This window comes from Pongo pygmaeus, chromosome 20 (assembly GCF_028885625.2).
Source record: "Pongo pygmaeus isolate AG05252 chromosome 20, NHGRI_mPonPyg2-v2.0_pri, whole genome shotgun sequence".
NCBI classification, from domain to species: domain Eukaryota; kingdom Metazoa; phylum Chordata; class Mammalia; order Primates; family Hominidae; genus Pongo; species Pongo pygmaeus.
In genome coordinates, this window is record NC_072393.2 from 47,829,811 (window position 1) to 47,857,303 (window position 27,493).

Genomic DNA, 27,493 nt, shown 5'->3' on the forward strand with positions numbered 1-27,493 from the left:
CCCAGAGACCCCCGCAATAGGGGACTTGGAGACCTCCTCAATATGGAGTAGGGCCTCCAAGAAGGGGCGCTCAGGGAAAGAGAACCCCGGAAATCCTCTTATTGTGGGGGTGTGCCACCACCGAGAAGGGTACGCTGGGGGTTGGGGGGCGAGTAGTGACACGGGGTGGGAGGAAAGCCCGGTGAATCACTGCAGTGTGGCACCAGGGCCCCTGGAGACGGTGAGGGGTAGTGCTGTTAAGGGAGAGGGCCCTGCAAGAGGGGAAGTTGGAGGGGAACACAAGAGAGCAAGCAAGGCCCTGCAATTGAGGAGGGGTGCTGGAGGGAGGAGCCCTGAGATTCCCTCACTGTGGGTGCCCCCCCACTACGCCTGAGCTATCCAATGAGCCACAACCGCACAGGGTACACGGGAGACACAACACGGTGGAGGATGGCCCCAGGAGGCCCAGAAAATGCCCAGCGTCACAGTTACACAGGACCATCACACTGACAGCCCAGATGCTGGGGACACGCACACACCACAGGGTTGCACTCATATCCCACCACATGCCAGCATGTACCCTCACACACATACCACTACCCCATCACACACAGAGTCTCAAACATATAGGAGTGAAACACACATAGGGCACACATTTTACACACCCATCACACCACAAGAGAATCACAATCACAGCCACAAAGTGCTGTGCAGACTAACACGGACACTCAGAAAATCACAGACTCACACATCACACACTCTACCACACCTGACCTCCCACCATCTCATATAGAAACCCACATTGTGCAACCCATAAACCAACACACACCTGCACTCAGCACCATCACACATGCACAGGCCTCACACTGCCTCCAGACACACTACATCAGCCTTTGTGGACATCGTGGCATGATCCCATAATGTCGCACACATCCTCACACACACTGCTCCCCAGTATGTCTGGGCATGAGCAACGGCCCACAGTGCAAAGTTGCCAATGCTAACTGTGAATGACAGACAAAAAGGTGCACACACTTACACATAGCACAATAATTCAAACAGAAGTCACGCGACACCCACACACCTCCCACACATACACACATCACGTTATTGCAGCACTATCGCAGACATCTTTGTTGCACCTCTAAACACACCCCAACGCCGTCACCCACATGACACACGTACCTCGTCACAGTATATGTACACACACAGACACACAGCCGGCACCCACACCCCAGGCCTGCCGCCGACACACAACACTCCATCAGCCACCCCACTAGAGCCAAGAAGTTGAGGCCTCCCCACTCATTCCAACACCACTTTGTTCTATGAAGCACACCCCAGACTCTCCCTGGGGATGGTAGAAGGGGAAGAGAGAGAGACAGACAGAGAGCATTTGACCTTGTAGCTTTCTCAGAATGTGGGTATCCTTTCCACCTATGGGATAGGAGATGTGGGGGACACAGGCAAGGGACAGGGAGTGAGCTTGGTGTATGAGGGTGGGTGGGTGAAGGTCGAGGACCTGGTGCAGGGAAATGTGTGAAAGGCTGAAGGCCAGAGAGAGGCACAGAAACACAGAGATTCAGAGCCACAGCATACGGACAGAGACAGGGCCAGAGAGTGAATGGGGGCTTTCCCCAGTGCCCAGAGTCCCATCCCAATCCTGTCCTCTGACCCATCCCCATCTTTCTCGCTGTCCTTTGTTGCCATGGTAACAGGGAGGCTGCTTCTGCAGCAAAGGAGGTTGGGCCTGCAGACTGGGCTGTTGCCATGGAGACTGGGAAAGGGGGAGGAGCCACATCTTTTAACCCAGATGCCTCGCCCCCAGATGCCCCCTCCCCAACTCTGCCCTCTTCCTGGGGGAGGGAGAGCCTATCAACATATCCACCTTTCCTTCTCTTAACAGCTTGGCCTAGAGGCATGGGCCTGGGCCATCAAGAATGGGATTGGGGAGACAGAGAAGCCTGGGGAGGTGGGGGAGGCCTGGATTCCAGGAGTTTCTAGGCTCTGTCTGCTCTTGCTCTCCAGCTGGGCCGGGGGAGGCCTCGAGGCCTTCCCATCCCACCTCAGACACAAGCTCACGTCCCCCCTCATGCACTCTCTCCTCAGGCACAAGCCTGATGAGACTGATGACTGTGCATCGTGCTCCCGGTGAGGCTCTGCAGAAGTAGGGGGGGCGGTGAGAAGGGAAGACCTGGGAAGGTCACAGGGATAAAGGGGGATAGGGGAGCTAGATGTGAGAGGCGGAAGGAGAGACACAGGGGGAGAAACAGACAGGCAGCCCAGAACCAGAGAGAGGCAGATACTGACAGATTGAAAAAGACAGAGAGAGAGATTGGCAGACGCAGAGATGAGAACACGGAGACAGAGCAACAGAAGAGTTCAGTGAAGGTGACAGAGACAGAGGGACGTAGACAGTCAGGCAGAGACAGGCTTGGTAAACTAGGGAGACTCAGAGATAAAGGCCAGGGGGAGACCCTGAGCAGAAACCTGGTAGAGGACCGGGGACTCAGAAATTGGGGAGACCCCAGAGGGAATTGGCCTAGAGGCACTGGGACAGAGAAGGGGGAGAAACCAGAAATGTCTGTAATCATGTTCTAGTCACCTCGACAGAGAGTCCGGCCCAACGGCAGAGACATTGATTGGAGTGTGTAAGAGACGTGGAGACAGATGCGAGACAACAGAGAGAGGCTGGTGCCCGCCCCCACACCTGTCCGAGGGGCACGCAACTAGGGTCTGAGACGCAGAAGGGGACGGGTGGCGACGGGGGGCGCTGTGTGCGGGGAGGGGTCTCCCAGGGTGTGGCCGGCCTGCCAGGACTGCGCAGGGCAGGCGGGCCCTGGAGGGAAGTCGGGCGCGCTGGGCTCAGGCTGGCCAACTGGGTGCTGAACGGACAGCTCCCAAGCCCCGGGCCGCCGCCCAGGGACGGGCCCAGCCTCGCTCTCTCTGGGACCCTTCCAGTCAGGCTTTCCTCTCCGTTCCAGCCCCCTCCAGGCTCCATTTAGTTTTTTATGGCTTCCTGTCTCTCACCCCAACTCCGGGTGTCTCTTACCCTCCCGCTTCACCTCTAGTCTCAGCCCTCTATTCTTTCTCCAGTCTTCTCTCACCTCACCCAGCCTCTCTCCCTGTCTCGCCGGCTCTGTGTCCTCTAGCTCTCTCTCCCCATCCCCCTCCCGCCCACTCTGCCCCCTTCGTTGTCTCTCCCCATCTCTGTCTCTCGCCATCCCTCCATCTCTCCCTTTCTGCTCGGCCTCGTTTTGGCTCTTGCTGTGTGACCTTCACTCGTCCTTCCTCAGCTGCAGTTTCCACAGAAACCTCCGGCGGGGCGAGGGAGGGCGGGGACAGAAGGCGGACCCACCTTTCTCCTGCGCCATCAGCCCTTCAGCCTCTCCCACCCCTGCCCGCCCGCCCACCCCCCAGTCTACTGGGATTCCTCACTTCCTCTCTTGGGGCTGGGGAGGTACATTTTCAACAGAAACACGGGGTCACAGTCACAGACAGTTGAAGATGGCCTCGCGGATGCGTGCACACACGATCACAACGTCACTGAATCACCCCGGCCCAGGCACACACTCGCCACCCCAGGCAGGGCCACACTCAACAGCTCACTGGCCCTCCCCTCCCCCAGCCCCATCTGCTCTCTTTCTGTGTCTCCGCTTCCGGTGTCTCCGCGTCTCCAGATCCCTGCATCTCTCCATCTGTCTCAGGGTCTCTGTCGCAGCCTCCCTCTGTCCTGAGAGAAGGTCAGTGGAGAGGGGCCAGCTGCTGGGACCCGGGCTGGCCTGCAGCCTGTGGGCACGGCTGAGGGTGGAGAGAGCATGGAAGTAACCATCGAGGCTCACTCTGGTTCTCAGCAGGTGCCCCGGGGACCCAAGCCTCCAAAGCCCTCACACCCCCAGGAAATGAGAGACGGTATCCCCAGTTCTGGGGTTTTGTTCTTTTTTTTATTCCAACAGGGGCTGAGATGTGGCAAGGGGAGGGATGGGGGCCCAATTGACCCCCTCCCTGGGGGAGGTCTCATAGAAATTCCGAGGTTTCTCCCCCCAAAAAAGAGAGGAAGAGAAGAGTGGAGGGGCACCAGGGGACACCCATCTGTCCAGAGGCCCTCCCCACCTCCAGAAGCGTGGGGGGCTGCGTCAAGTCTTGGGGAGCCTGAGCAGTCCCAGAATGGGGTCCTCTCCGCTGACTGCTTTCCGCTTCCCAGAGCGGCCCCCGAAGTCGCCAGCCCCTGGAGTCCTCGGTTCCTGCGCCCTTCTCGCCCGCGGCACCCTCTCGCGAGTCCACTGGGGGGCGCAGGCGGGCTCCAGAGCCGGGCCTGGGACTTCACCGGGAACCAAAGGCAAAATCGCGGCGTCCGGGGCGCCGGCGCACAAGTCCTGTCCCGCGCCCGCTGCGGGAGCGGAGACTGTTGGGGCCTGGGGCGGGCCCCGTCCCTGCTGTCAGTCCGGGCGCCCGCACAGCCCCGCCCGTGGTCACTCGTGCTCCGCCAGCTCCCGGGGGCCGGCGGGGCCAGGCCGCGGCCGGGGCGGGCTGGTGGCTTCGGCGGGGGCGCCCAGGCCACGCGGAGGCGCGCCGGCCCCCGAGGCCCGCAGCGCCTGGATGCGCCGGCACTCCTGGCAGACGCGCACGTGGGTGCAGGGGGTGGGGACGGCGGGTCGGGCTCCGCTGGGGGGCCCCGGGTCGTCCAGGAGGCGCTGCGGGCCCCCGTGCGCGCCGCCCGCATCCCCGCCCGCGCCGGCCGAGTAGAGCTTGCCGTTGCTGAGGCGCATCTCGCGGACCGCGCGCAGTGACAGCAGGGCCCGGCTCGGGCCACCCGGGCGTCGGCGCCGGCGGGAACGCGACGTCTTGCGGCAAGAAACGGCGTGGCGCAGCTCCTGCAGCATCTCCTGGCACACCGACACCTGGGGGCGGCGCGGGCGGTCACCGTCCCGGCGCAGTCCGCCTCCCGCCTCCCCCAACCCCTCTCCACATCCCACTCCTCCTCCTCCTTTCCTCGCCCCGGTCTTTCTTCCTTCTGCCCTCGCTTCCCTTCCCACTTCTCTTCCCTTTATCTCCCCCGTGTTTTCTGCCTCCCCTCTCCACCTGTCCTCACTTATCTTCAATGTCTCCATTCTTCTCTGCGTTTGTTCCTGAATCTGCCCTTCACCTTCCAACTTCCCTCTGGTCTTTTCACTGTCTCTAAATTTTCTCCAGTTCTTCCCTCCTGATTTCCCATCCTCTGCCCCTCATCCATGCGTTCATTATTGCAAGGCATATTTACCTGTGGCCTGCTGTGTGCCCGGCACTGTTCTGGGCACTGGGGATATGGCAGAGAAGGAAACAGACAGAAGTCCCAGCCCTCGTGGAGGTTATGCTCAAGTGTGCAGAGACAGAAGATAACAGACATGTATGTAGTGTGTTAGGCGTGGTGAGTGCTTTGGAAAGAAAGAAAATCGGGAAGAGGCCTAAAGTGTATGGGTAGGGAGTGATGATGAATTCTGAGACAGGACAGTCAAGGAAGACCTCACTGAGAGAAGGATCCTTAAATAAAGACAGGGTTAGCCACGTGGAGACCTGGGAGGCCAGCGTGCTGGACAGATAACCGGGCAGGGCCAAAGCGCCCAGGTGGGAGTGACTTGGCACGTCTGAGGCACTGCAAGCAGGTCAGCGTGGCTGGAGGGGAGCGTGCACAGGGAAGACAGGGAAATGAGGTCAAAGGAGCAGTGGCGGCCAGCTCTGGTAAGGCCCATAAACCACTGGAAGGACTTTTGGCTTTCATTCTCAAAATCAGAATGGAAGAGTCAGACGGGAATCATTGGAGAGCTTTAGGTAGAGGAGTGCTGTGTTTTCATAGGATCACTCTGTGTTGAGAACAGATTGTAGGGACGCCAAGGCAAGAGCAGGAAGCCCATGGAGGAAGCTATGACAATAACCTGGGCAGGAGATAGGGGTGGCTGGACCAGAGCGATCTGAGAAGGGGCTGGATTCTGGACATATTCTGAAGGTGGAGCCAATAGGATCTGCTAAGAGATCAGATACGGGGCATGGAAGAGAGAGAATAGTGAAAGAAAGCTCCAATATTTTGGCCCGAGCAAGTGGAAGGACCAAATTGCCTCACAGGTGGGCAGAAGCCCAATGTTGGACACATCGCGTCACGTGCACACCTATCAGATATCCAAGTGGAGATACCAAGTGTGGAGCTGAAGTTGCAGACCTTGGCTTCAGGGGAGACACATATTTGTGGGTTAAGGCAGGCAGCTTTCAAGATCCCACCTCCCACATCCACGCCCCTGTGTAATCCCCTCTGACACTGTATCAGAGCTGGTCTGTGTGACCAACAGAATAAGGTTCGGCCATTGCACATTCTGCTTCCGCCTTGCTCTCTCTGATCACTCGCCCTGGGGGATCTCAGCTGCCATGGTGTGAGGACACTCAAGCAGTCCTTGGAGAGGTCCTTGTTTGAGGAACTGAGGCCTCCTGCCAACTGCCATGTGAGTGTATTCATCATGTTTTTTATTTTCTGTGTCTCAGGATGTTTTGACACTTTAAACATCTTGCAGGCTGGGGAGAGACTACCCCTCCCAGAACTAGCCAAGCCTTAGAGATAGCAGAGGGCTCAGCTGCCTTTCATGTGCAAACCAACCAATCCCGAGTCTATACCTCCAACCTCCCCCTTTACCTAACTCTCACATACCAAGTCAATATTCTTCCTGACCTAAATCAACCCGGGGCCAGGTACCAGATAAGTAGGGACAGCCCCTGTAGCCCAGAGTCCACTGACATTATCCAAACTGGTCAATCGTAAGCTGTTTCCCCTTCTCCTGGGAAATGTTAAGGAATAAAAATAATTTTTCTTTCTGTTTCTTTTTGAGATAGTCTCACTCTGTCACCCAGGCTGGAGGGCAGTGGTGCAATCTCGGCTCACTGCAACCTCCACCTCCCGGATTCAAGTAATTCTCCTGTCTCAGCCTCCTGAGTAGTTGGGACTACAGGTGTGCACCACCACGCCTGGCTAATTTTTGTGTTTTCAGTAGAGACAGGGTTTCACCATGTTGGCCATGCTGGTCTTGAACTCCTGGCCTCACGTGATCTGCCCTCCTCAGCCTCCCAAAGTGCTTGGATTACAGGCGTGAGCCACCACACCTGGGCAAAAATCATCTTTCAATGAAATTGGTCTCTCCATGTTGTCACTTGGCCACCTCCAGAAACTAAAATCCCATGGGGACATTTGGGACAGTGAGCCATCTTAGAACGGAACCCTCCACCCTTTGTTGAGCCTTCAGACCACAGCAGTCTGGCCCAAAAAACATGACTATGACCTCATCAGAGACCCATGGCAGCCAGAAACATCCAGCTAAGCTGCTCCCAGGCTCTGGACCCACAGAAACTGTGAACCAATGGAAGCTGGCTTTTTAAAAGCTGTTAAGGTCATTTGTTATGATAGCAACAGATAACTAACATAAGAGTCACCAGCACATAGGGGGTCTTAAGAGCCATTTGGCTGGTGGGATCACTGAAGAAGTGGAGAAAGACTGAGAAGAGAAGCAGTCTAAGGACTGAGCCCTGGAGCCCCACAACAAACAGAGCCTGGGGAGAAAGAGGAACTCAACGAGGGATCCTGGGACGGAGTGACCGGAGAGGTGGGAGAAGGGGAAGAAGGGGCTTTGAGGATTGAGAGTGACTGGCTGTGCCGAAGCCCATTGCTACCTCATATACATGAGGCCTGAGACCTGGGATTTCAGACATGGAAGTTGCTGGTGACAAGAGTGGCTTCGGTGGAGTGGCAGGGACAGATGCCAGACTGGAGTGGGGGCAAGAGGAAATGGGAGGAAAGAAGAAACTGGAAGCAGCAGGGAGACCCCCCCACCACTGCCAAGGCTGTAAAGAGAAGGGGAGAAAGTGGGCAGTGGCTGGGAGGGAAAGTGAGGTCAGGAGAGGGTTTCTTTAAGAATGGAGAAATGACAGCATATTTGTATGTTGGTGGCCTGAATCCAATAAAGAGAGAACAACTGATGCTGCAGGAGGAAAGGACAGACTTGCTGGAGGGATGTCCTTGGGAAGGCAACCTGGACACGGGTGGAGGGCACCTTTACTAGCAGCATGGACGGCTCCTTCAGAGCAGTCCTCGGGCCAAGTGCAGAACACTGGCAGGCACCTGGATGCAGAGCCGGGGTCTGGGGAGTAGATGTAAGGTCAGCTGCTGGATGTGAGGAGGGGGAGGAAGGGCTGGAGGCTGACAGAGAGAGGGGAAGCAGGGAACCAGCAGTCCAGGGGTGCAAGAGCACGAATGGGTCTGGAAATGCAGGGGTGTTGCTGGGCGGCCCCCAGGGACACGGAAGCAGCCCTCCTGAACACAGTGTGGGACCAGTCCAGGGCTGTGTCCTCTTCCGGTTCCCTCTGTCACCCAGGCTGGAGTGCAGTGGTGCAATCTCAGCTTACTGCAATCTCCACCTCCCGGGTTCAAGTGATCCTCCCATCTCAGCCTCCCGAGTAGCTGGCATTACAGGTGTGCACCACCACCGGCTAATTTTTGTATTTTTAGTAGAAATGGGGTTTCACCATGTTGGCCAGGCTGATCTTGAACTCCTGACCTCAAGTGATCCGCCCGCCTAGGCCTCCCAAAGTGCTGGGACTACAGGTGTGAGCCACCGCACTTGGCCCTGTTTCTCTTCTTATTTCTTCTTGCTTTTCTGCCTCTGTGGCTCCCCACATCCTGTCCCTCACCTCCTCTCCCTGCATCGTCATCGCTCCCTGTGCCTACTTTCCCTCCTGTTCTTCCTCACGCGCTGATTCTCTGGCCCCATCAGCTCTCTTACTTCCCCACCTCCTGCATTCCTCTGCCCCCTTCTCGCGATCCCCACCACCCTCCAGGTATGGCTCCCAATGCCACACTCTTCACACACCTCAGCCCCCGGGGGTCCCTGTTCCTGCCCACCCCCACCCCCAGCCTCCTCACCTCCTCGGACTCAGCTGACCTCCGTGTGGACCATATGAATTCCATGACTGCCACGAAGACAGCAATGATGAGGCCACAGATGAGCACGACAAAAATGCCGCCAATGTTCTCCATGCCCAAACCTGGGGGGCAAAGGGAGTTGGGGGGGCGAAGGGAGTTGGGGAGCCATGGAGTTGGGGCTGTGTGGGAAGGGGGCTGGGAGGGGGCTGTGGGAAGGGGACACCACACGCGGGAGCTGACCTTTAGCTCGATGGTCCTCCTCCTTGGGGCACCGGCCCCCCTCCCACCACTTGCGCTTCAGGATCTCCAGCCGGTTGTTCTCCTGAAGCTGCAGGATGGCCAGTGTGATCTCATCCCGGAATGGGGAGCCTGGGCGGGCACACAAGGGGCTGGACCAGCCATCGGGGCCCCGCAGCCCTGCCCGCCCCAAACCCCAAACTATGCCCTCACCACGGCCTTCCCCCGCCTCTACCGCATGCCCGGGGTCTTCCCTGCGGCCTCTCCTCACCCCCCGCCCAGTCTCCTCTCAACACAGCAGCCAGAAAGACAGTGTTAGGAAGAGTCAGAAGCCATGCCTTTCCTGTGCTCAGGACTCTCCATGGCTGCCTGTTGCAAGCTCCTCCCCTCGGCCACTCTCAGACACCCTCACCCCCACGGCTCTCAGCTCCAGCCTCATCAGCCTCCTGGCTGCTCCCCGAATCCATCACACACAGTCCTGTCTTAGGACCTTTGCCTCTGCCTGGAATGTCCCTCTCTGCACTTCATCCAGGTCTCTGCCCACATGCTGGCTCCCCAGGGAGTCTATTCTGACGACTTTATTTAAAATGGCACCAAGCCCCCCACTCCATCAGTGTCTTCCCTTTAATTTACTTTGGAGCAGCTGTCACCACCTAACACTGTATTATATGGCTATGTGTTTATCATCTGTCGTCTGCAGCCCCGCCAGGGTATCCTAGCATCCAGTGCAGGACTTGGCATGCAGTAGGACACCAGACGAATCCCCATCCACACCTCTCCCTGGACCACCTCTCCTCCCCACCCTCAGGTCCTGCCCTTAAGCCATCCTTGGGCTTCAACACCCCACACACCCTATTCTATACTTATTTCTTCATTGACCAAGATACTTCCTGACCAACTACCACAGAACCAGAGACATGGGCAGGTGAAAGTGATTAATATCTACCAGGCACCAACTGTGTGCCAGACCCTGGGTTTATTCAGGTATTATGATGATCCTGTGGGGCAGGTATCCCACCTGAGGCAAGTGTTTCTGAATGACGAAAGTGATACACTTGCTTAAGGCTGTGCACTGAGTCAGGGAGGAAACTGAGATTTCTTTCTTTCTTTTTTTTTGACAGAATTTCACTTGGTTACCCAGGCTGGCATACGGTGGCACGATCATTGTTCACTGCCACCTCCACTTCCTGGGCTCAAGCGATCCTCCTACTTCAGCCTGTAGCTGAGACTACAGGTGCATACCATACCTGGCTAATTTTTTAATTTTTTGTAGAGACAGGGCCTTGCTATATTGCCCAAGCTGGTCTCAAACGCTTAGGTTCAAGTGATCCTTCTGACTTGGCCTCCCAAAGCACTGGGATTATAGGCATAAACCACAGTGGCCAGCCGGAACTGGGATTTGAATCCAGGTTGGTGTGACTCCTGAGCCTGTCCTCCAAGCACCAAGCTACACTGCTTCCCTGGCACCGACTCACCTACAAAGCTGCTAAGATCTGGGGCAATTTGCTGTGCAGTAATAGATAACTGATACAGGCATCATCAGTACATAGATGATTTTAAAAGCCAAAATGCCAATATTTGGTGACAATTTGGTCGTGAGTTCCAGCACTGAGTCCTGGAAAAACATGTCCTGGGCCACACGAGGTGGCTCATACCTGTAATCCCTACACTTTGGGAGGCCAAGGCGGGCGACAGAGCAAGACTCTGTCTCAAAAAAAAAAAAAAAAAAAAAAACACCAAACGTGTTCTGAAATATAAATAGGCACATACAAGTCTCCCTACCAGATCCTTCCATCCTTCCCATCCATCTTACAAGCATTTTTCAAGCACCTGCTCTGAGCCAGGCTATAGGTTTTATGCAAGAAATAGGAAACAAATAAGACCAGGTCCTCACCCCCACAGGGCCCTTGGGGGAAGACAGCAAGCCCCATCACCCACATATACTGAATTGTACACACAGTCTCACTGAATTCTCCCAACAGCTCTGGGAGAGCTGGATTGCTGCTAGGCCTGGTTTTGCAGGTTGAGGGCGCAGAGGCTCAGGATGGTGATGTCGCCTGCCCAAGACCATACAGCCAGGAGGCCACATGCAACACACCCAGCCTGCCTCGGGGGTGCCTGACCCGGTCCTGGGCCAGCTCACAGGTGGTTTTGGATGCCCATGGCCCTGCTGTGTTCCACACCGCGCTGTGCCGTACCCAGCGGCATGCCGATGCCGTAGCCCTTGGTGTCAAGGAGTCCCCCGATCTGGGTGAGGTTGCAGTTGAGGCGCCGGTGGTACTCGTTCATGGTGGACTCAAGCAGGAAGGCGTAGCGGGAGTTGAGGACGCGGGCAATGCCCTCTTCTGTGCTCTTGACAAACACGCTGGGCTGCTTCGACTGCATGTAGTTCCACATGCGCTGGTACGTTTGGTACCGTGAATTCTGGGCAGGGGGAGCACAAGGGGAAGATGGGAGGGTCTTTCCAGCCACTTCCTTTCCCCGAGCCCTTCCCATCCTCCAGGAAGTCTCCTTCAACCCAGGAGAATGCAAGGTGATCAAAGGAAGACAGAAAGAGCCAAAGGCAGAGGAGAGAGATGAGACAGACAAACTATCCAGGCCAGGTCCAAGTCATCCCCACAGCCGCTGGGCCCACCACCCACCTGGGGGCCCGGTGAGTGCACCTCCACCTCCTCCCCCTTAACCCTCCAGCCAGTGGCCCCTGCCCAACTCAGGCCTCCTTTAGACCACTAGGACCTCCCTGCCAAGCTTGCTTTCCTTTTCTTTCTTTCCCACCACCCCAAAATACAAAGGATCAAGCACTTTTCACCTTGAAGGGCCTTCCTTTCTCTCTGTCAGCCCATATTCCTGGTCCCGACCCTTCCAGCAGCCTCCTTGATCCCATTTGGCCCATATGACATTGACACTTGATACCACATATGCCTCCCTGCCCCCATTCCCCAGTTCCCTAGCCAGCCAGCTAAGAGCCCCATGACAGCACAAGTGTGTTTTCTGCTCCCCAGCCTCCAGGCTGTCACTGACAATCAGTCCCTCTGACCCAGGAGACCCTACCCAGACCCATCCTGAGCTGCTTTATATGGCAGGGATCCCAACACCACGACTGAGAGGTTCTGGTGGCCCCACCTGGAAGAAGGTCATGGTGGAGCCAGCGTGGATGGTGCCATACTCGATGTTGGTCTGATCTGCCAGGTCATCGGCCGACTCCACAGGCACCTCCATGCGCTGCACGGTGAGGAAGGCGGCCAGGTTGGCCGTGTAGGAGGAGATGATGATCAAGGTGAAGGCCCACCTGAAGGGAAGGAGGGGTTAGCCACAGGCTGGAGTCACCCCTGCCGACCTGTCCCCGTGGCCATGCCCCCCATTGGTGGTGCCCCTCCCAAGTGACCCCAGCATCTGGAAGGCTCAGTGACTGCTGGGTGCAGAAGTGGGGAGTGTGGATTCTGAAGCCAGACTTCCTGGTTGTAAATATTGCATCCGGAGACTTCTACTTCCAGATATAAAAGAGTAATATGGTCTGGAAATACCCTCCCACCATAAACAGCTAAAGAGCTGGATAGAATACAGGAAATTTTTTTCTTTTTTTTTTTTTGTGACAGATCTTGCTCTGTCGGCCAGGATGGAGTGCAGTGGCACGATCTCAGCTCACTGCAACCTCTACCTTTGGGGCTCAAGTGATTCTCCTGCCTCAGCCTCCCAAGTAGCTGAGATGACAGGTGCCCGCCATCACGTCCAGCTAATTTTTGTATTTTTAGCAGAGACGGGGTTTCACCATGTTGGCCAGGCTGGTCTCGAACTCCTGACCTCAGGTGATCCACCTGCCTCAGCCTCCCAAAGTGCTGGGATTACAGGTGTGAGCAACCACACCCGGCCAGGAAACTATTTAAAGACATAGGACAACAGGCATCATAGAACTGTGATCCCTGAGAAGAGAAACAAAATGAGTCTTATCATTGTCTAGGCTGCTTGGCTGGATTTAATTTATAGGAAGGGAAGCCCAAACAGCTCAGCAATCCTGCTGAGTTGCAGAGACGGAGACTGGTGATCAGGCAGGCCAAGATGGCTGGAATTTGGGGGATAGAGTGCCTGAGAGGAGGGAGCTGCAAAGAGAGAGAGGGTTCAGAAACTGGTGGTCCCCTTGAGTCTTTGGCTGAATATCAATCTGTGCATGCATGGGGTGAAACTCTGTGGGGCTGGATAAGAGCAACTTTCAAGGAGAGAACAATTCTTAGAGTTGACACAGGGCTGAGAGTCTTTTGAGCTCCCTGCAGCCAGAATAGAAAGATTTCATTGAATACATGAGACATTCAGTAGAGATCCAAAAGTGTAACATACTAGAAACAGGTTAAATTAGCCCTAGAATAAAGGCAATGCTAAAGCTGCACTAAAAGAGCTTAAAAACAGGCCTAGAAGTATCAAAGTAATTCACAAGTAACTTGATTCCAGAAAAAGTCTCTAATACTCTTTAAAGAAATATATTCAGCAATGTAAACAATGTCTGTTATGTATTTTTTTTTTTTTTAGACAGAGTCTCACTCTGTCACCCAGGCTGGAGTGCAGTGGTGTGATCTTGGCCACTCCCGGGTTCAAGTGATTCTCCCACCTCAGCTTCCTGAGTAGTAGGGATTACAGGCACCTGCCAGCACGCCTGACTAATGTTTGTATTTTTAGTAGAGATGGGGTTTCACCATGTTAGCAGGTTGGCCTTGAACTCCTGACCTCAGGTGATCTGCCCATCTCACCCACCCAAGGTGCTGGGATTACAGGCATGAACCACTGTGCCCAGCCTATTACGTAATTTTTTTTAAAAAAGACCAGCTTGGGCACGGTGGCTCACACCTGTAATCCCAGCATTTTAGGAGGCTGAGGTGGGCAGATTGCTTGAGGCCAGGAGTTCAAGGACAACCTGGCCAACATGGCAATACCCCGTCTCTACTAAAAATACAAAAATTAGCTGGGTGTGATAGCACACGCCTGTGATCCCAGCTACTTGGGAGGCTGAGGCACGAGAATCGCTGGAATCCAGGAGGTGGAGGTCGCAGTGAACCGAGATCACCACTGCACTCTGGCCTGGGCAACAAAGCAAGACTATTGTCTCAAAAAAAAAAAAAGGACCAGGTAAACAAAGGTGCAGGAAAGTGTGACCTATAACTGAGAGAAAAATCACTCAATCGAAACAGACCCAGAATTGACATAGATGATGATGGAATTAACAGATAAGGACATGGAAACAGCTATTATAAATATATTCAGAATGCTCAAGAGTATAAAGAAAAACATGAACGTAACGAAAGGAACAGAAGACATAAAAAAGAAGTGAACAGAACTTTTAGAGAATGATATACACATATCTGAAAGAAAAATTTTACTGAAAGGGATTACACAGATTAGACACTGGCAGCAGAAAAGATGAGGGAATTTGGGCCAGGCACAGTAGCTCATGCCTGTAATCCTAGCACACTGGGAGGCCGACGTGGGAGGATCACTTGAGGCTGGGACTTTGAGATAAGCCTGGTCAACATAGCCAGACCCTGTCTCTACAGAAAAATAAAAAAATTAGACGGGTGTGGTGGTGCCTGCCTATAGTTCCAGCAACTTGAGAGGCTGAGGTGGGAGGATCACTTGAGGCCAGGAGTTTAAGGCTACAGTGAGCCTGGTCGTCACTGCACTCTAGTCTGAACGACTAAGTGAGACCTTATCTTTATTTTTTTATTTTATTTATTTATTTTTTGAGATGGAGTCTCGCTCTGTCCCAAGCTGAAGGTGGAGTGCAATGGTGCGATCTCGGCTCACTGCAACCTCTGCCTCCCGGGTTCAAGTGATTCTCCTGCCTCAGCCTCCTGAATAGCTGGGATTACAGGCACCCGCCACCATGCCCAGCTAATTTTTGTATTTTTCATAGAGACAGGGTTTGCCATGTTGGCCAGGCTGAGACCTTATCTTTAAAAAAAAAAAAAAAAATGCTGGGCGTGGTGGCTCACGCCTGTAATCCCAGCACTTTGGGAGGCCAAGGAGGGAGGATAACCTGAGTTCAGGAGTTTGTGACCAGCCTGACTAACATGGCGAAAACCCGTCTCTACTAGAAATACAAAAATTAGCCAAGTGTGGTGGTGCATGCCTGTAATCCCAGTTACTCAGTAGGCTGAGGCAGGAGAATTGCCTGAACCTGGGAGGCAGAGGTTGCAGTGAGCTCAGATTGTGCCACCGCACTCCAGCCTGGGCAACAGAGTAAGACTTTGTCTCAAAAAAAAAAAAAAAAAGCCAGGCATGGTGGCTCACACCTGTAATTCTAGCACTTTGGGAGGCCGACATGGGCGGACTGCCTGAGCTCAGGGGTTCTACACCAGCCTGATCAACATGGAGAAACCCCGTCTCTACTAAAAACACAAAATTGGCTGAGCGTGGTGGCGCATGCCTGTAATCCCAGCTACTTGGGAGGCTGAGGCAGGAGAACTGCTTGAACCCAGGAGGTGGAGGTTGCTGTGAGCTGAGATCACACCACTGCACTCCAGCCTGGGCAACAAGAGTGGAACTCCATCTCAAAAAAAATAAAAAGATTAGAGAATTTGAAGACTGCAATAGAATCTATCCAAAATAAAGCACAGAAAGGAAAAAGTGATGAAAATGAGCACAGAGCCTCAATGGCTTGAGAAATAAGTGGCTTTACCTATGTGACTGGAGTTCCAGAAAGAGAGGAGAGAAAGGGATAACCAAAAAAAGTCTGATGAAGTAATGGCCTACAACTTTTCAAATTTGATGAAAACCATAAACTTGCAGATGTAAACTCCATAAACCCCAGGTAGGCTAAACACACATATTTATAAAACGCACCAAGACACATTATAATCAATTGCTGAAAACCAGCAATAAAGAGAAACATCTTAAAAGCAGCTAGAAGGGGAGAAATATATTACATTCAGAGAATCAAAGATAACAGTGCCAGTTGACTTCTTGTCAGAGAGTGTGCAAGCCCAAAGACGATGCAACATGCTGAAAGAAAAATCAAAACAAACTGTCAACCTAGAATTCCACAGCAGGCAAAAATATCCCTCAAAGAAGACACACTAACACATTTTTCATACAAAACCAAAGCTGGGAGAATTAATTGCCAGCAGACCCGCACAGCAAGAAACATTAAAGGAAGTTCTGCAGGTAAAAGAAACACAACACCAGATAGAAACGTGGATGTACCAGAAGGGGTGAAGGGCACCCTCTTCAAATGGTAGATTTGTGGCTAAATATAAAAAATATATTCCCACTTTCAAATTTCCTTACGAAGCATTTAGTGGTTTGGTTTTGTTTTTGAGACAGGGTCTTGCTCTGGGGTGGAGAGGCATGAACACAGCTCACTGCAGCCTCAACCTCCCGGACCCAAGCAATTCTCCCACATCAGCCTCCCACGTAGCTGGGACCACAGGCGTGCATCACCATGCCTGGCTAATGTTTCTTAGTTTTTGTAGAGATGAGGTCTCGCTATGTTGCCCAGGCTGGTGTTAGACTCCTGGGTTCAAGGAATCCTCCTACCTCGGCCTCCCAAAGTGTTGGGATTACAGGCGTGAGCCACCACACCCAGCTGCATTTACTAACATACACACACACACACCCCTAATGTATTGTGGGGTTCATAAGATATGCAGAGCTCAAAGGACAGGAGGGTGAGAGGAACATATCATGTTGTCAAGGTCTTATATCTTATGTGCATTGGTATAACGTTACTTGAAAGTATTTTGTGGCTGGGCGCGGTGGCTCACGCCTGTAATCCCAGCACTTTGGGAGGCCGAGGTGGGCGGATCACGAGGTCAGGAGATCGAGACCATCCTGGCTAACATGGTGAAACCCCGTCTCTACTAAAAATACAAAAAAATTAGCCAGGCGTGGTGGCGAGTGCCTGTAGTCCCAGCTATTCCGGAGGCTGAAGCAGAAGAATGGCATGAACCCTGGAGGCGGAGCTTGCAGTGAGCCGAGATCGCGCCACCGCACTCCAGCCTGGGCAACAGAGCCAGACTCCATCTCAAAAAAAAAAAAAGTATTTTGTAATAAATTAAAGATCCATATTGTAAACCCAGAAAACCACTAAGAAAAATAAAACAAAGTAGTATAGTTAACAAGTCAAGAGTAGAGATAAGCAGAATCTTAAAAATCCCAACAGGCCAGGCACAGTGGCTCATGCCGTAATTCCATCACTTTGGGAGGCCAAGGTGGGCAAATTGCTTGAGCTCAGGAGTTTGAGACCAGCCTGGGCAATGAAGTGAGATCCTGTCTCTACAAAAAATTTAAAAAATTAGCTGGGCATGGTAGAGTGCACCTATGGTCCTAGCTACACAGGAGGCTGAGGCAGGAGGATGGCTTGAGCCCAGAAGTCGTGTTCGTGCCACTGCACTCCAGCGTGGGTGAGAGTGAGACCCTGTCTCAAAAAGAAAAGAAAAGGAAAGAAAAGTCCCAGTAAACCCCCTAAATGTAGAAAAAGAGGAAAAGGGGAACAAAGAACAGATGGGACAAACAGCAGGTTGGTAGATTTAAACCTAACCATATCAGTAATTACATTAAGGGTAAGTGGTTTGAACCAGTGGCTGGCTAACTATGGCCCACAGGCCATATCTGGCCTGCTGTCTATTTTTGTACAGCCCCATAAGCTAAGAATGGTTTTTACATATACATATATGTATATATGTATATACACATGTATGTGTGTGTGTATTTATTTATTTATTTATTTATTTATTTATTTATTTATTTGGAGACATCGAGTCTCTCTCTGTTGCCCAGGCTGGAGTGCAGTGGCATGATCTCAGCTCACTGTAACCTCTGCCTCCCAGGTTCAAGCAATTCTCCTGCCTCAGCCTCCCGAGTAGCTGGGACTACAGGTGCACACCGCCACGCCTGGCTAATTTTTTGTATTTTAGTAGAGACGGGGTTTCACCTTGTTGCCCAGGCAGGTCTAGAACCCCTGAGCTCAGGCAATCTGCCCACATCGGCCTCGCAAAGTGCTAGGATTACAGGCGTGAGCCACCAAGCCCGGCCGGTTTTCACATTTTTAAATGGTTAAAATGAAATCAGAAGAACAGGCTGGGCGCAGTGGCTCACTCCTATAATCCGAGCACTTTGGGAAGCCAAGGTGGGTGGATCACTTGGGCCCAGGAATTGAGACCAGCCTGGGCAACATGGCGAAACCCTATCTCTACAAAAAGTTAGCCAGACTTGGTGACAGGTGCCTGTGGTTCCAGCTACTCAAGAGGCTGAGGTGGGAGGATTCCTTAAGCCTGGGAGGTTGAGGCTGCAGTGAGCCAAGATTGTACCACTGTACTCCAGCCTGGGCAAGAGTGAGATATTGCCTCAAAAAAAAAAAAAAAGGAATATTTTATGACACATGATTTATATAAAATTCAAATTTCAGTGTCAGTATCCATAAATAAATTTTATTGGAACACAGCCACACTCATTCATTTAATGTATCATCTACAACAGCTTCTATACTACAATGGAAGATTGAGTAGCTGGAACAAAGACCATGTGACCAACAAAGTCCAAAATATTTACTTAGGGCCAGAGCAGTGGCTCATGCCTGTAATCCCAGCACTTTGGGAGGCTGAGGCAGGAAGATCGCTTGAGGCCAGGAGTTCAAGACCAGCCTGGGCAACAAAGTAAGAACTCTCTACAAAAAAAAAAAAGAAAATAAAAAAAAATTAGCCAGGCATGTAGTCCTAGCTACTCAGTAGGCTGAGGCAGGAAGATCCCTTGAGCCCAGGAGTTTGAGGCTGTAGGGAGCTATAAACACATAGCACTCCAGCCTAGAGACAGAGCAAGACCCTGTCTCTAAAAAAATAAGAATAAAGATAAAGATTTAAAAACATCTTTACTTAGAGAAAATATAAATGTTTGAGGTGATGGATTTCCCAATTACCCTGATCCCAGCATTTCAGGATGCTGAGGTGGGAGGACTGCTTGAGCCCAAAAGTTTGAGACCAGCCTGGGCAACACAGTGAGACTTCGTCTCTACCAAAAATAAAAAAATTTAGCCGGGTGTGGTGGTGCACACCTGTGATCCCAGATACACAGGAGGCTAAAGTGGGAGGATCACTTGAGCCTGGGAGGTTGAGGCTGCAGTGACCCGTGATCACACTACTGCACTCCAGTCTGAGTGACAGAGCAAGACTCCATCTCAAAAAAAAAAAAAAAAAAAATCACCTGTACTCCCAAAAATATGTACAACTATTACATATATATAAAATTTTAAAGAAAATACTGGCCAGACACGGTGGCTCATGCCTGTAATCCCAGCACTTTGGGAGGCTGAGGCGGGTGGATTGCCTGAGCTCCAGAGTTCAAGACCAGCCTGGGCAACACGGTGAAACCCCGTCTCTACTAAAATACAAAAAATTAGCCAGGCGTGCTGGCGTGCGCTTGTAGTCCCAGCTACTTGGGAGGCTGAGGCAGGAGAATTGCTTGAACCCAGGAGGCAGAGGTTGCAGTGAGCCGAGATTGTGCCATTGCACCACTGCACTCCAGCCTAGGCAACAGGTCAAAACTCCATCTCAAAAAAAAAAAAAAAAATTTACTATCTGGCCCAATGCAGAAAAAGTTGGCCAAACCTTGCTCCAAGGCCTAAGTATACACTGTTTATAAGAAACACACTTGGGGCTGGGCATGGCTCATGCCTGTAATCCCAGCACTTTGGAAGGCAGAGGCGGGTGGATCACTTGAGGTCAGGAGTTCGAGACCAGCCTCGCCATCATGGTGAAACCCTGCCTCTACTAAAAATATAAAATTAGCTGGGTGTGGTGGCATGAACCTGTAGTCCCAGCTACTTGGGAGGCTGAGGCAGGAGAACCACCTGAACCCAGGAGGTGGAAGTTGCAGTGAGCTGAGATCACACCATTGCACTCCCCAGTACTCACCACACACTTGGTCAGGTGTGGTGGCTCATAGCTGTAATCCCAGCACTTTGGGAGGCCAAGATGGGAGGATCACTTGAGCCTAGGAGTTCCAGACCTGCCTGGGCAACAAAGTGAGACCCTATCTCTATTTAAAAGAAAAGAAAAGGAATGCTCTTTAAATATAATAATCTAGATGGGTTGAGAGTAAAAGAATGGGGAAAAGATATGCTATGCAAACATTAAGCATCAGAAAGCCAGAGTGCCTATATTAGTATCAAATAAAGTTAACTTCAGAACAAGGAATGTTACCAGGAATAAGGAGAGACATTATATAATGACACGGGTCAATTCACCTAGAGGACATAACAGTCCTCTAAACATTTGTGCGCCTAATTACAAAGCTTCAACATGCATGAGGCAAAAATGGATAGAATTGAAGAGAAAAGGATAAATTTCCTGCAATTACAGGGTGAGGTTTCAAAACTCCTCTCAATAATTGATGGAACAAGTAGAAAATCAGTAAGGATAGAGAAGACTTGAATAACATGATCAACCTACTGGCCCCAATTGACCCTTATAGAACACTGCACCCTGGACCAACAGCAGAAACACATTCAATGCAACTCCACATAGAACATTTACCAGGACAGACCATATGCTGAGCTCTAAAGCAAGTCTCAATAAATTTAAAAGGATTAAAGTCCTCTAGAGAATGTTCTCTGACCACGATGGAGCTAAATTAGAAATCAATCATAGAAAGATCTCTGGAAAATCCCCAAATCCTGTCTTCTCCATCACTGCCTTGCTGGGTGACCTTGGAATTGTGCTGCAGTTTCCTCACCTGTGAAGTTAGTACAATTGTAGGCCCTTCCTCACTGGGTTTTGTGAAGAGTGACTGAGTTCATCTGGCACCCAGCAAGTGCTATGCAAGTGTTTGCTCTCATTGTCTTGGTGACACAGGACCGACCCGGGAGAATAGGCTCCCACCAGCCTGGCTGCAGGACCCCAGAGCAACCGCTTGTCTTACCGTGGCCTCCTCTGTCCTCCCTCCGAGGGCAAGTAAGAATGGCCAGGGTCCCTGTAGACCATACAGATCTGAGGGGCCTGAAGGCAGAGGAGATGCTGAAAAGGGCCTCCCAGACCTCCTACCCTCACATTCCCAGCACGTAATAATGAAAACAGCAGCTGTCCTCTGCAGAACACATGTGCAAAGCTATGCTAGGCACTGGGATGGGGATGGAGTGAGGGCTTGATAGAGAGAGATAAATTAAACAGCCTCCTGCAAAATAAAATCAGACACAAAGACCCAGGGTCTGACTCAACCTCTCCAGAAACTAAGTCTCTCCAAACCCATCTTACAGGTCAATGCTGCCATTCATGCAAACCAAAATTATTTGGCCAGGCACAGTGGCTCACGCCTGTATCCCAGCACTTTGGAAGGCCAAGGTGGGTGGATCATCTGAGGTCAGGAGTTCGAGACCAGCCTGGCCAACATGATGAAACCCTGTCTCTACTAAAAATACAAAAAATTAGCCAGACATGGTGGCTGGCACCTGTAATCCCAGCTACTCAGGAGGCTGAGCCACGAGAATCACTTGAACCCGGAAGGTGGAGGTTGCAGTGAGCCGAGAGCGTGCCACTGCACTCTAGCCTGGGCAACAAGAGCAAAACTCCGTCTCAAAAATAAAAAAATAAAAACAAAACAACAACAACAAAAATTACTCAGTGCCTGGTACACCGGGCACCCTCCAGCCCCTGAGGACACAGTGTGGATGACTGGTGGTGGTGATGGGGCCACTCACTAAGGCAGCGGAGGGAACACAGACTGGGAGTCAGATTTCGGAGTAAAGACATGAGCTCTGTTTTGCACAAGGTCAGTATGGAGATGCCTGTTGGGCTCCCAAGAGGAGCAATCCCAGGGGGCTGGACACATGGAGGGGTCTAGAGATGACTTCAGAAGTGTTAGTATGAGCATAGCATGGGAAGTCCAGCAGCCGGTGAGATGGCCCCTGACAAGGTGTATGGAACAGTGGTCTCTGGTGGGGACGGCACCCTGGGAGGTGTTTGGTAAAGTGTGGGCCACTGGTGGTCAGAGTAGGACAGCCGGATAATTCGAGGCCTGGTCTGAACAACAGGGAATACCTGTTCTGTGATTATCTGAGCCTAACTCCTTGGTACATTAAAAACCCAAGTATTTTTTTTACATGATTATAATATAAACCAAAATTTCCAGAAATGCACCTCTTGTTTTAGTTGAGGGATGACTGGATGTTGTTTTGTTTGGGACTTTGCTGAGAGCTGCTCACCGTTGGGGGAAATCATCTGTCTCTGACAGCAGCTCCACTCGAACTCAAGACCCAAGTCAAGACCCTTGCACCAGCTGCATTAGCAAATCATCATGCTCACAGTGACTTGTATTTGCACAAACATACTCATTTGTCAACTATTTCGATGTGTCAGATATCAAGTGGCAACATAATTCTGTTAAATGATCTTACTTCTCATCATGCCACTTACTCATTCTAAGCAGGCGCCGACTGTCGCATTCTGTCTTCTGGTGTAGCCACACCCAGGCATTTGTGTATTGCCATAATATTATTTTATTAGAAGTCACTTCCCTGCTTTTTCTCCTTCATATTGCAATTAGGGCGTTATATTGATTTTTTACAAATTATGTGTGTAGGAAGATATATTACCCTTGAATTTCAGCTTAGTGTGGAAAAGGACGTATTAAAAAATATTTGTTATAAAAAGAGGGTGTTGGGTCTGCAAGCACTGAAAACTCACTGGTGTGAGCGAGAAGCCCCATTTGAGGGGTGGCAAAGGCAAAAGGAACCCACAGCCAATGAAACAGGACCAGAGAGGTTGGAGGAAACCAGGAGGACACAGAGCCTAGAAGCAAGAAGAGAGTTTCTAGAAGGGTGGCTAACCAGGTGAATGCTGCCTGGAGGTAAGACAAGAGACTGGAGGCATGGATAAGGGGTCGCATGTGCCCCTGGTGCAGCTGGGGTTGGGGGAAGGCAGGCAAAGCCAAGCTACTGGCTAGATCTGAGGTTTTGTGGTTTTCTGGCCAGGAGGGCGTGAGGAAAGGAGGACCTGGGGAAAAGTTGAGGACAATGGCTGCAGAGACAGCCTAGGAGCCACCTGGAGATGGACAAGTGAAAGCAGGAAGGGCTCAGAGAATGGGAAGAAGGAGGTCGGAGGACTCATCGCACCAAGTGACCAAGGGAGAGTCGGGAGGGATGGGGGCCATGGTCAGAGTGAAACCTTAGAAATATTGACTCCCGGCCGGGCGTGGTGGCTCACGCCTGTAATCCCTGCACTTTGGGAGGCCAAGGCGGGTGGATCACGAAGTCAGGAGATCGAGACCACCCTGGCTAACATGGTGAAACCCCATCTCTACTAAAAATACAAAAAAAAAAAAAAAAAGAATTAGCCGGGCATGGTGGTGGGCACCTGTAGTCCTAGCTACTCGGGAGGCTGAGGCAGGAGAATGGCGTGGACCTGGGAGGTGGAGCTTGCAGTGAGCCGAGATCGCACCACCACACTCCACGCTGGGCCGACACAGGGAGACTCTGTCTCAAAAAAAAAAAAAAAAAAGAAAAGAAAAGAAATAAAGAAATGTTGATTCTCAGCCTGTAATCCCAGCACTTTGGGAGGCTGACCCAGGTGAGTGGATCACTTGAGGTCAGGAGTTAGAGATCATCCTGGCCAACATGGCAACACCCCATCTTTACTAAAAATACAAAAATTAGTGAAGCAAGGTGGTGCACGCCTGTAATCCCAGCTACTTGGGAGGCTGTGGCAGGAGAATCACTTGAACCCGGGAGGCGGAGGTTGCAGGGAGCCGAGATCGTGCCACAGCACTCCAGCCTGAGCGACAGAGCAAGACTGTCTCAAAAAAAGGGGGGAAAAAAAAGAAATGTTAATTCCTGAGGCAGAATTGTCCTGAATAGTGACAAGCCCTCAGGTGTGGCTGCAGGAGGCTGTGGGCTGAGGGGGCCCTGGAGAGGAGGGGCCCAGGTAGTGGGCTCTGGCTGCAGGTCAGGTACCAGCCAAGTCCTCGAGGGTGATGGCACCAAATCCCACCCCCTACACTGGACCCTGAGTCCCACGAGGGCGGGGACTGGCCTGCTGAGTCATGGTGCTACGTCACATCTGAAGATTCTCAAACATCTGCTGAATGAGTGAATGTGTGGGAGGACTTTGGGTGCAGAAGAGAGTGGGCCCCAGGGCCAAAGGCTCCGATGAGGGAGGGAACATGAGTGGGGGCTGTCCGGGTGACAGCAATGGGAAGGGGCAGAAAACAGCTGGCTAGAGAGTGTGACCCTCAGGAAGAGGGCCCCTGGCCAGGCGGCAGAAGCAGTGGCCGGCAGAGACGAGGCCACTGGTCTCCCCCAGCCCTCCTGTGAGGACGCCACTAGATTTGTCACGGCAGGTCTCCTGGGTGCCCTCTCAGCACCTCACACACCTAGCCCTCTCCCTCTGTCTAAAATGCTCCTCCCTCTCCTTGGCATGGACGACTCTGTTTCTGCCTTTAGGACTCAGCCCAGTTCACCTCCTCAGGGGACCCTTCTCTGACTGCCCCCATGCTCTACTGTTCTGTTACTGTATCCTGTTTGGTCCCTCAATAGCATATTTTATATGCATCTGCAACATCATTATATGGAAAATATTAGTACATTTCACTTGGACTGTGTGGCCGGCAGAATAGGCCCCGCCCACCAGCACCAAAGAAGTCTCTATCCTAATCCCCAGAACACGTGAAGATGTGACCTTACTCAGCAAAAGGGACTTTGCAGCTGTGATTAAGTTAAGGATCTGGATATGGGGGGATTACTCTGGATTATCACAAGGGTCCTTATGAGTGGAAGAAGGAAGTTAGAGAGAGAGATTTATGGATCCTATGCTGCTGGTTCTGAAGATGGAGGAAGGGGCCACAAACCAAGGAATGCAAGTGGCTTCTAAATGCTGGAAAAGATAAGGAAACAGATTCTCCCCCTGGAGCCTCCAGAAGGAACCAGCCCTGCCAGGAACTTGATTTTACCCCATTGAGATCTATTTCAGACTTCTGACCTCCAGAACTATAGGAGAATAAATGTGTATTGTTTTAAGCCACCAAATTTGTGGTAATTTTTTGCAGTAGCAATAGGAAACAAATAGGGCTTTCATTGGGTTTTTTTGGGTTTTGTTCTTTTTTTTTTTTTTCATTTGAGACGGTCTCGCTCTGTCATCCAGGCTGGAGTGCCATGGCGCGATCACAGCTCACTGTAGCCTCAACATCCCGGGCTCAAGCAATCCTCTACAGGGGTATCATTTGAAATGATGCCCATCCAAAACTGTTTAAAAAAACCATCAAGACTCGCAAGTGTCCAAGCCAGCGAACCAAGTGAATTGCTAATGCCTGCCATACCGCAGTTCATTCCACTTAGTTAGGAGAAGGGAAAAACCTGCCACCTATTAAGGTTAGTCATGAATTGAAAAAGGCACAAATTAAATAATATCTTTGGGACCTATTCTTTGAATAAAATAGGATGTCCAGTGTTGATTTATCTGTTTACTTGTTTATTCTCAGCTCCCTCTGCCTCTCCAGGGCAGGGATGGGGCTGATTCCTCACCTGAGTGCCTGGCACATGGACAGGCTCAACAGGCATCTGTGAAATTGTTAGAGGCGTGTGAACCAGAGCAACTCCATCTTGAACAGGAGCTGGGTAAAATGAGGCTGAAACCTACTGGGCTGCATTCCCAGACAGTTAAGGCATTCTAAGTCACAGGATGAGATAGGAGGTTGGCACAAGATACAGGTCATAAAGACCTTGCTGATAAAAGGGGTTGCAGTAAAGAAGCCAGCTAAAACCCACCAAAACTAAGATGGCCACGAGAGTGACTTCCAGTCATCCTCACTGCTACAATCCCACCAGCGTCATGACAGTTTACAAATGCCATGGCAACATCAGGAAGTTACCCTATACGGTCTAAAAGGGGGAGGCATGAATAATCCACCCCTTGTTTAGCATGTCATCAAGAAATAACCATAAAAATGGGCAACCAGCAGCCCTCAGGGCTGCTCTGTCTATGGAGTAGTCATTTATTTATTTATTTATTTATTTATTTGTTTATTTATTTATTGAGACAGAGTCTTGCTCTGTCGCCCAGGCTGGAGTGCAGTGGGGAGATCTCAGCTCACTACAGCCTCCGCCTCCTGAGTTCAAGCAATTGGAGTAGCCATTCTTTTATTCCTTTACTTTTTTAATAAACATGCTTTCACTTTATGGACTCGCCCTGAATTTTTGCTTGTGGGAGATCCAAGACCCCTCTTCTGGGGTCTGGATTGAGACCCTTTTCCTGTAAAAGAATGACCACGGGTGAGTGAATCCTGTGGTGGGGAGGTGAGGAAGAAGTGTTCCTCAAGAAGGCCAGATACCTGGGGTTGCCCTGGAGAGGCTCCCAAGGGCCTTGAGGGCTAGGCTGAGCTTGGACAGTGCTGAGGGCCCACTGGCATGGGGGAAGAAACCTGGTCCTGGCCCCAGTCCGGCCCTGACTCTGACTACACAGTCTTTAGCAAGCTACTCCTTCTCTCTGGGTCTCAGTCTCCTAATCCATAAACAGGGAGCATATTCCCTGTTGCAAGCATTCTCCTTGGCTCTCCGTGGTTCTCGTGAGGAACAGGAGGTGAGAAGAACTGCAGGAACAGCAACCAAGTCCAGCTGCTATTTAAAGCCCAGGGTAGCAAACGTGGATGCTTAAGGAGGCCAGGCCAGCAGGCAACTGCAGTGGGCAGTGGGAACGGGGGTGGACGGGAGCAGACTGTGACACCAGGCAGGAATGCCAGCCAAGCACTGCCAGATCTCTCAGAGTTTCAAGGAAAGCAAGAAATCTAAATTTGTGAGTGAATTTGCTCCAAGTGTTGGTATCCAATTCCCAGTTTCTTAAACCTGTGGGCCAAGGCTGGGCACGGTAGCTCACATCTGTGATCCCAGCACTTTGGGAGGCCGAGGCAGGTGGATCGCGAGGTCAGGAGTTTGAGACCATCCTGGCCAACATGGTGAAATCCTGTCTCTACTAAAATACAAAAAGCTAGCTGGGTGTGGTAGTGCGTGCCTGTAGTCCCAGCTACTCAGAAGGCTGAGGCAGGGGAATCGCTTGAACCCGGGAGGCAGAGGTTGCAGCGAGCCAAGATCGCGCCACTGCACTCCAACCTGGCAACAGAGAGAGACTCTGTCTCAAAAAAAAAAAAAAAAAAAAAAAAAAAAAAAAAAAAAAAGGCAGGAGAATCGCTTGAGCCTGGGAAGTGGAAGCTGCAATGAGCTGAGATCGTGCCACTGCACTCCAGCCTGGATGACAGAGGGAGACTCTCTCAAAATAACAACAACAGCAACAACAATAACAAACCTGTGGGCCAGACACCACAAGCTGTGGGTGTCTGCCGTCTGACGTAGTTTCTTGGGGCTTGGGACAGGGGCAAAGCAGT

At 51.6% G+C, this 27,493-nt stretch overlaps 1 protein-coding gene across 1 annotated transcript in view; it reads right to left on the minus strand.

Annotated features, from left to right (window-relative positions):
• Nucleotides 1-3,901: 3,901 nt before the first annotated feature.
• GRIK5 (glutamate ionotropic receptor kainate type subunit 5) overlaps nucleotides 3,902-27,493 on the minus strand; it is a 73,233-nt gene continuing 49,641 nt past the window's right edge. The window contains exons 16-20 of the mRNA XM_054463332.2: nucleotides 12,275-12,440; nucleotides 11,350-11,575; nucleotides 9,155-9,283; nucleotides 8,915-9,036; nucleotides 3,902-4,880 (exon numbers count right to left, since the gene is read on the minus strand). Of these exons, the coding sequence (XP_054319307.1) occupies nucleotides 4,452-4,880; nucleotides 8,915-9,036; nucleotides 9,155-9,283; nucleotides 11,350-11,575; nucleotides 12,275-12,440 (1,072 nt within the window). The 3' untranslated portion in view covers nucleotides 3,902-4,451. The remainder of the gene's footprint in view (nucleotides 4,881-8,914; nucleotides 9,037-9,154; nucleotides 9,284-11,349; nucleotides 11,576-12,274; nucleotides 12,441-27,493) is intronic.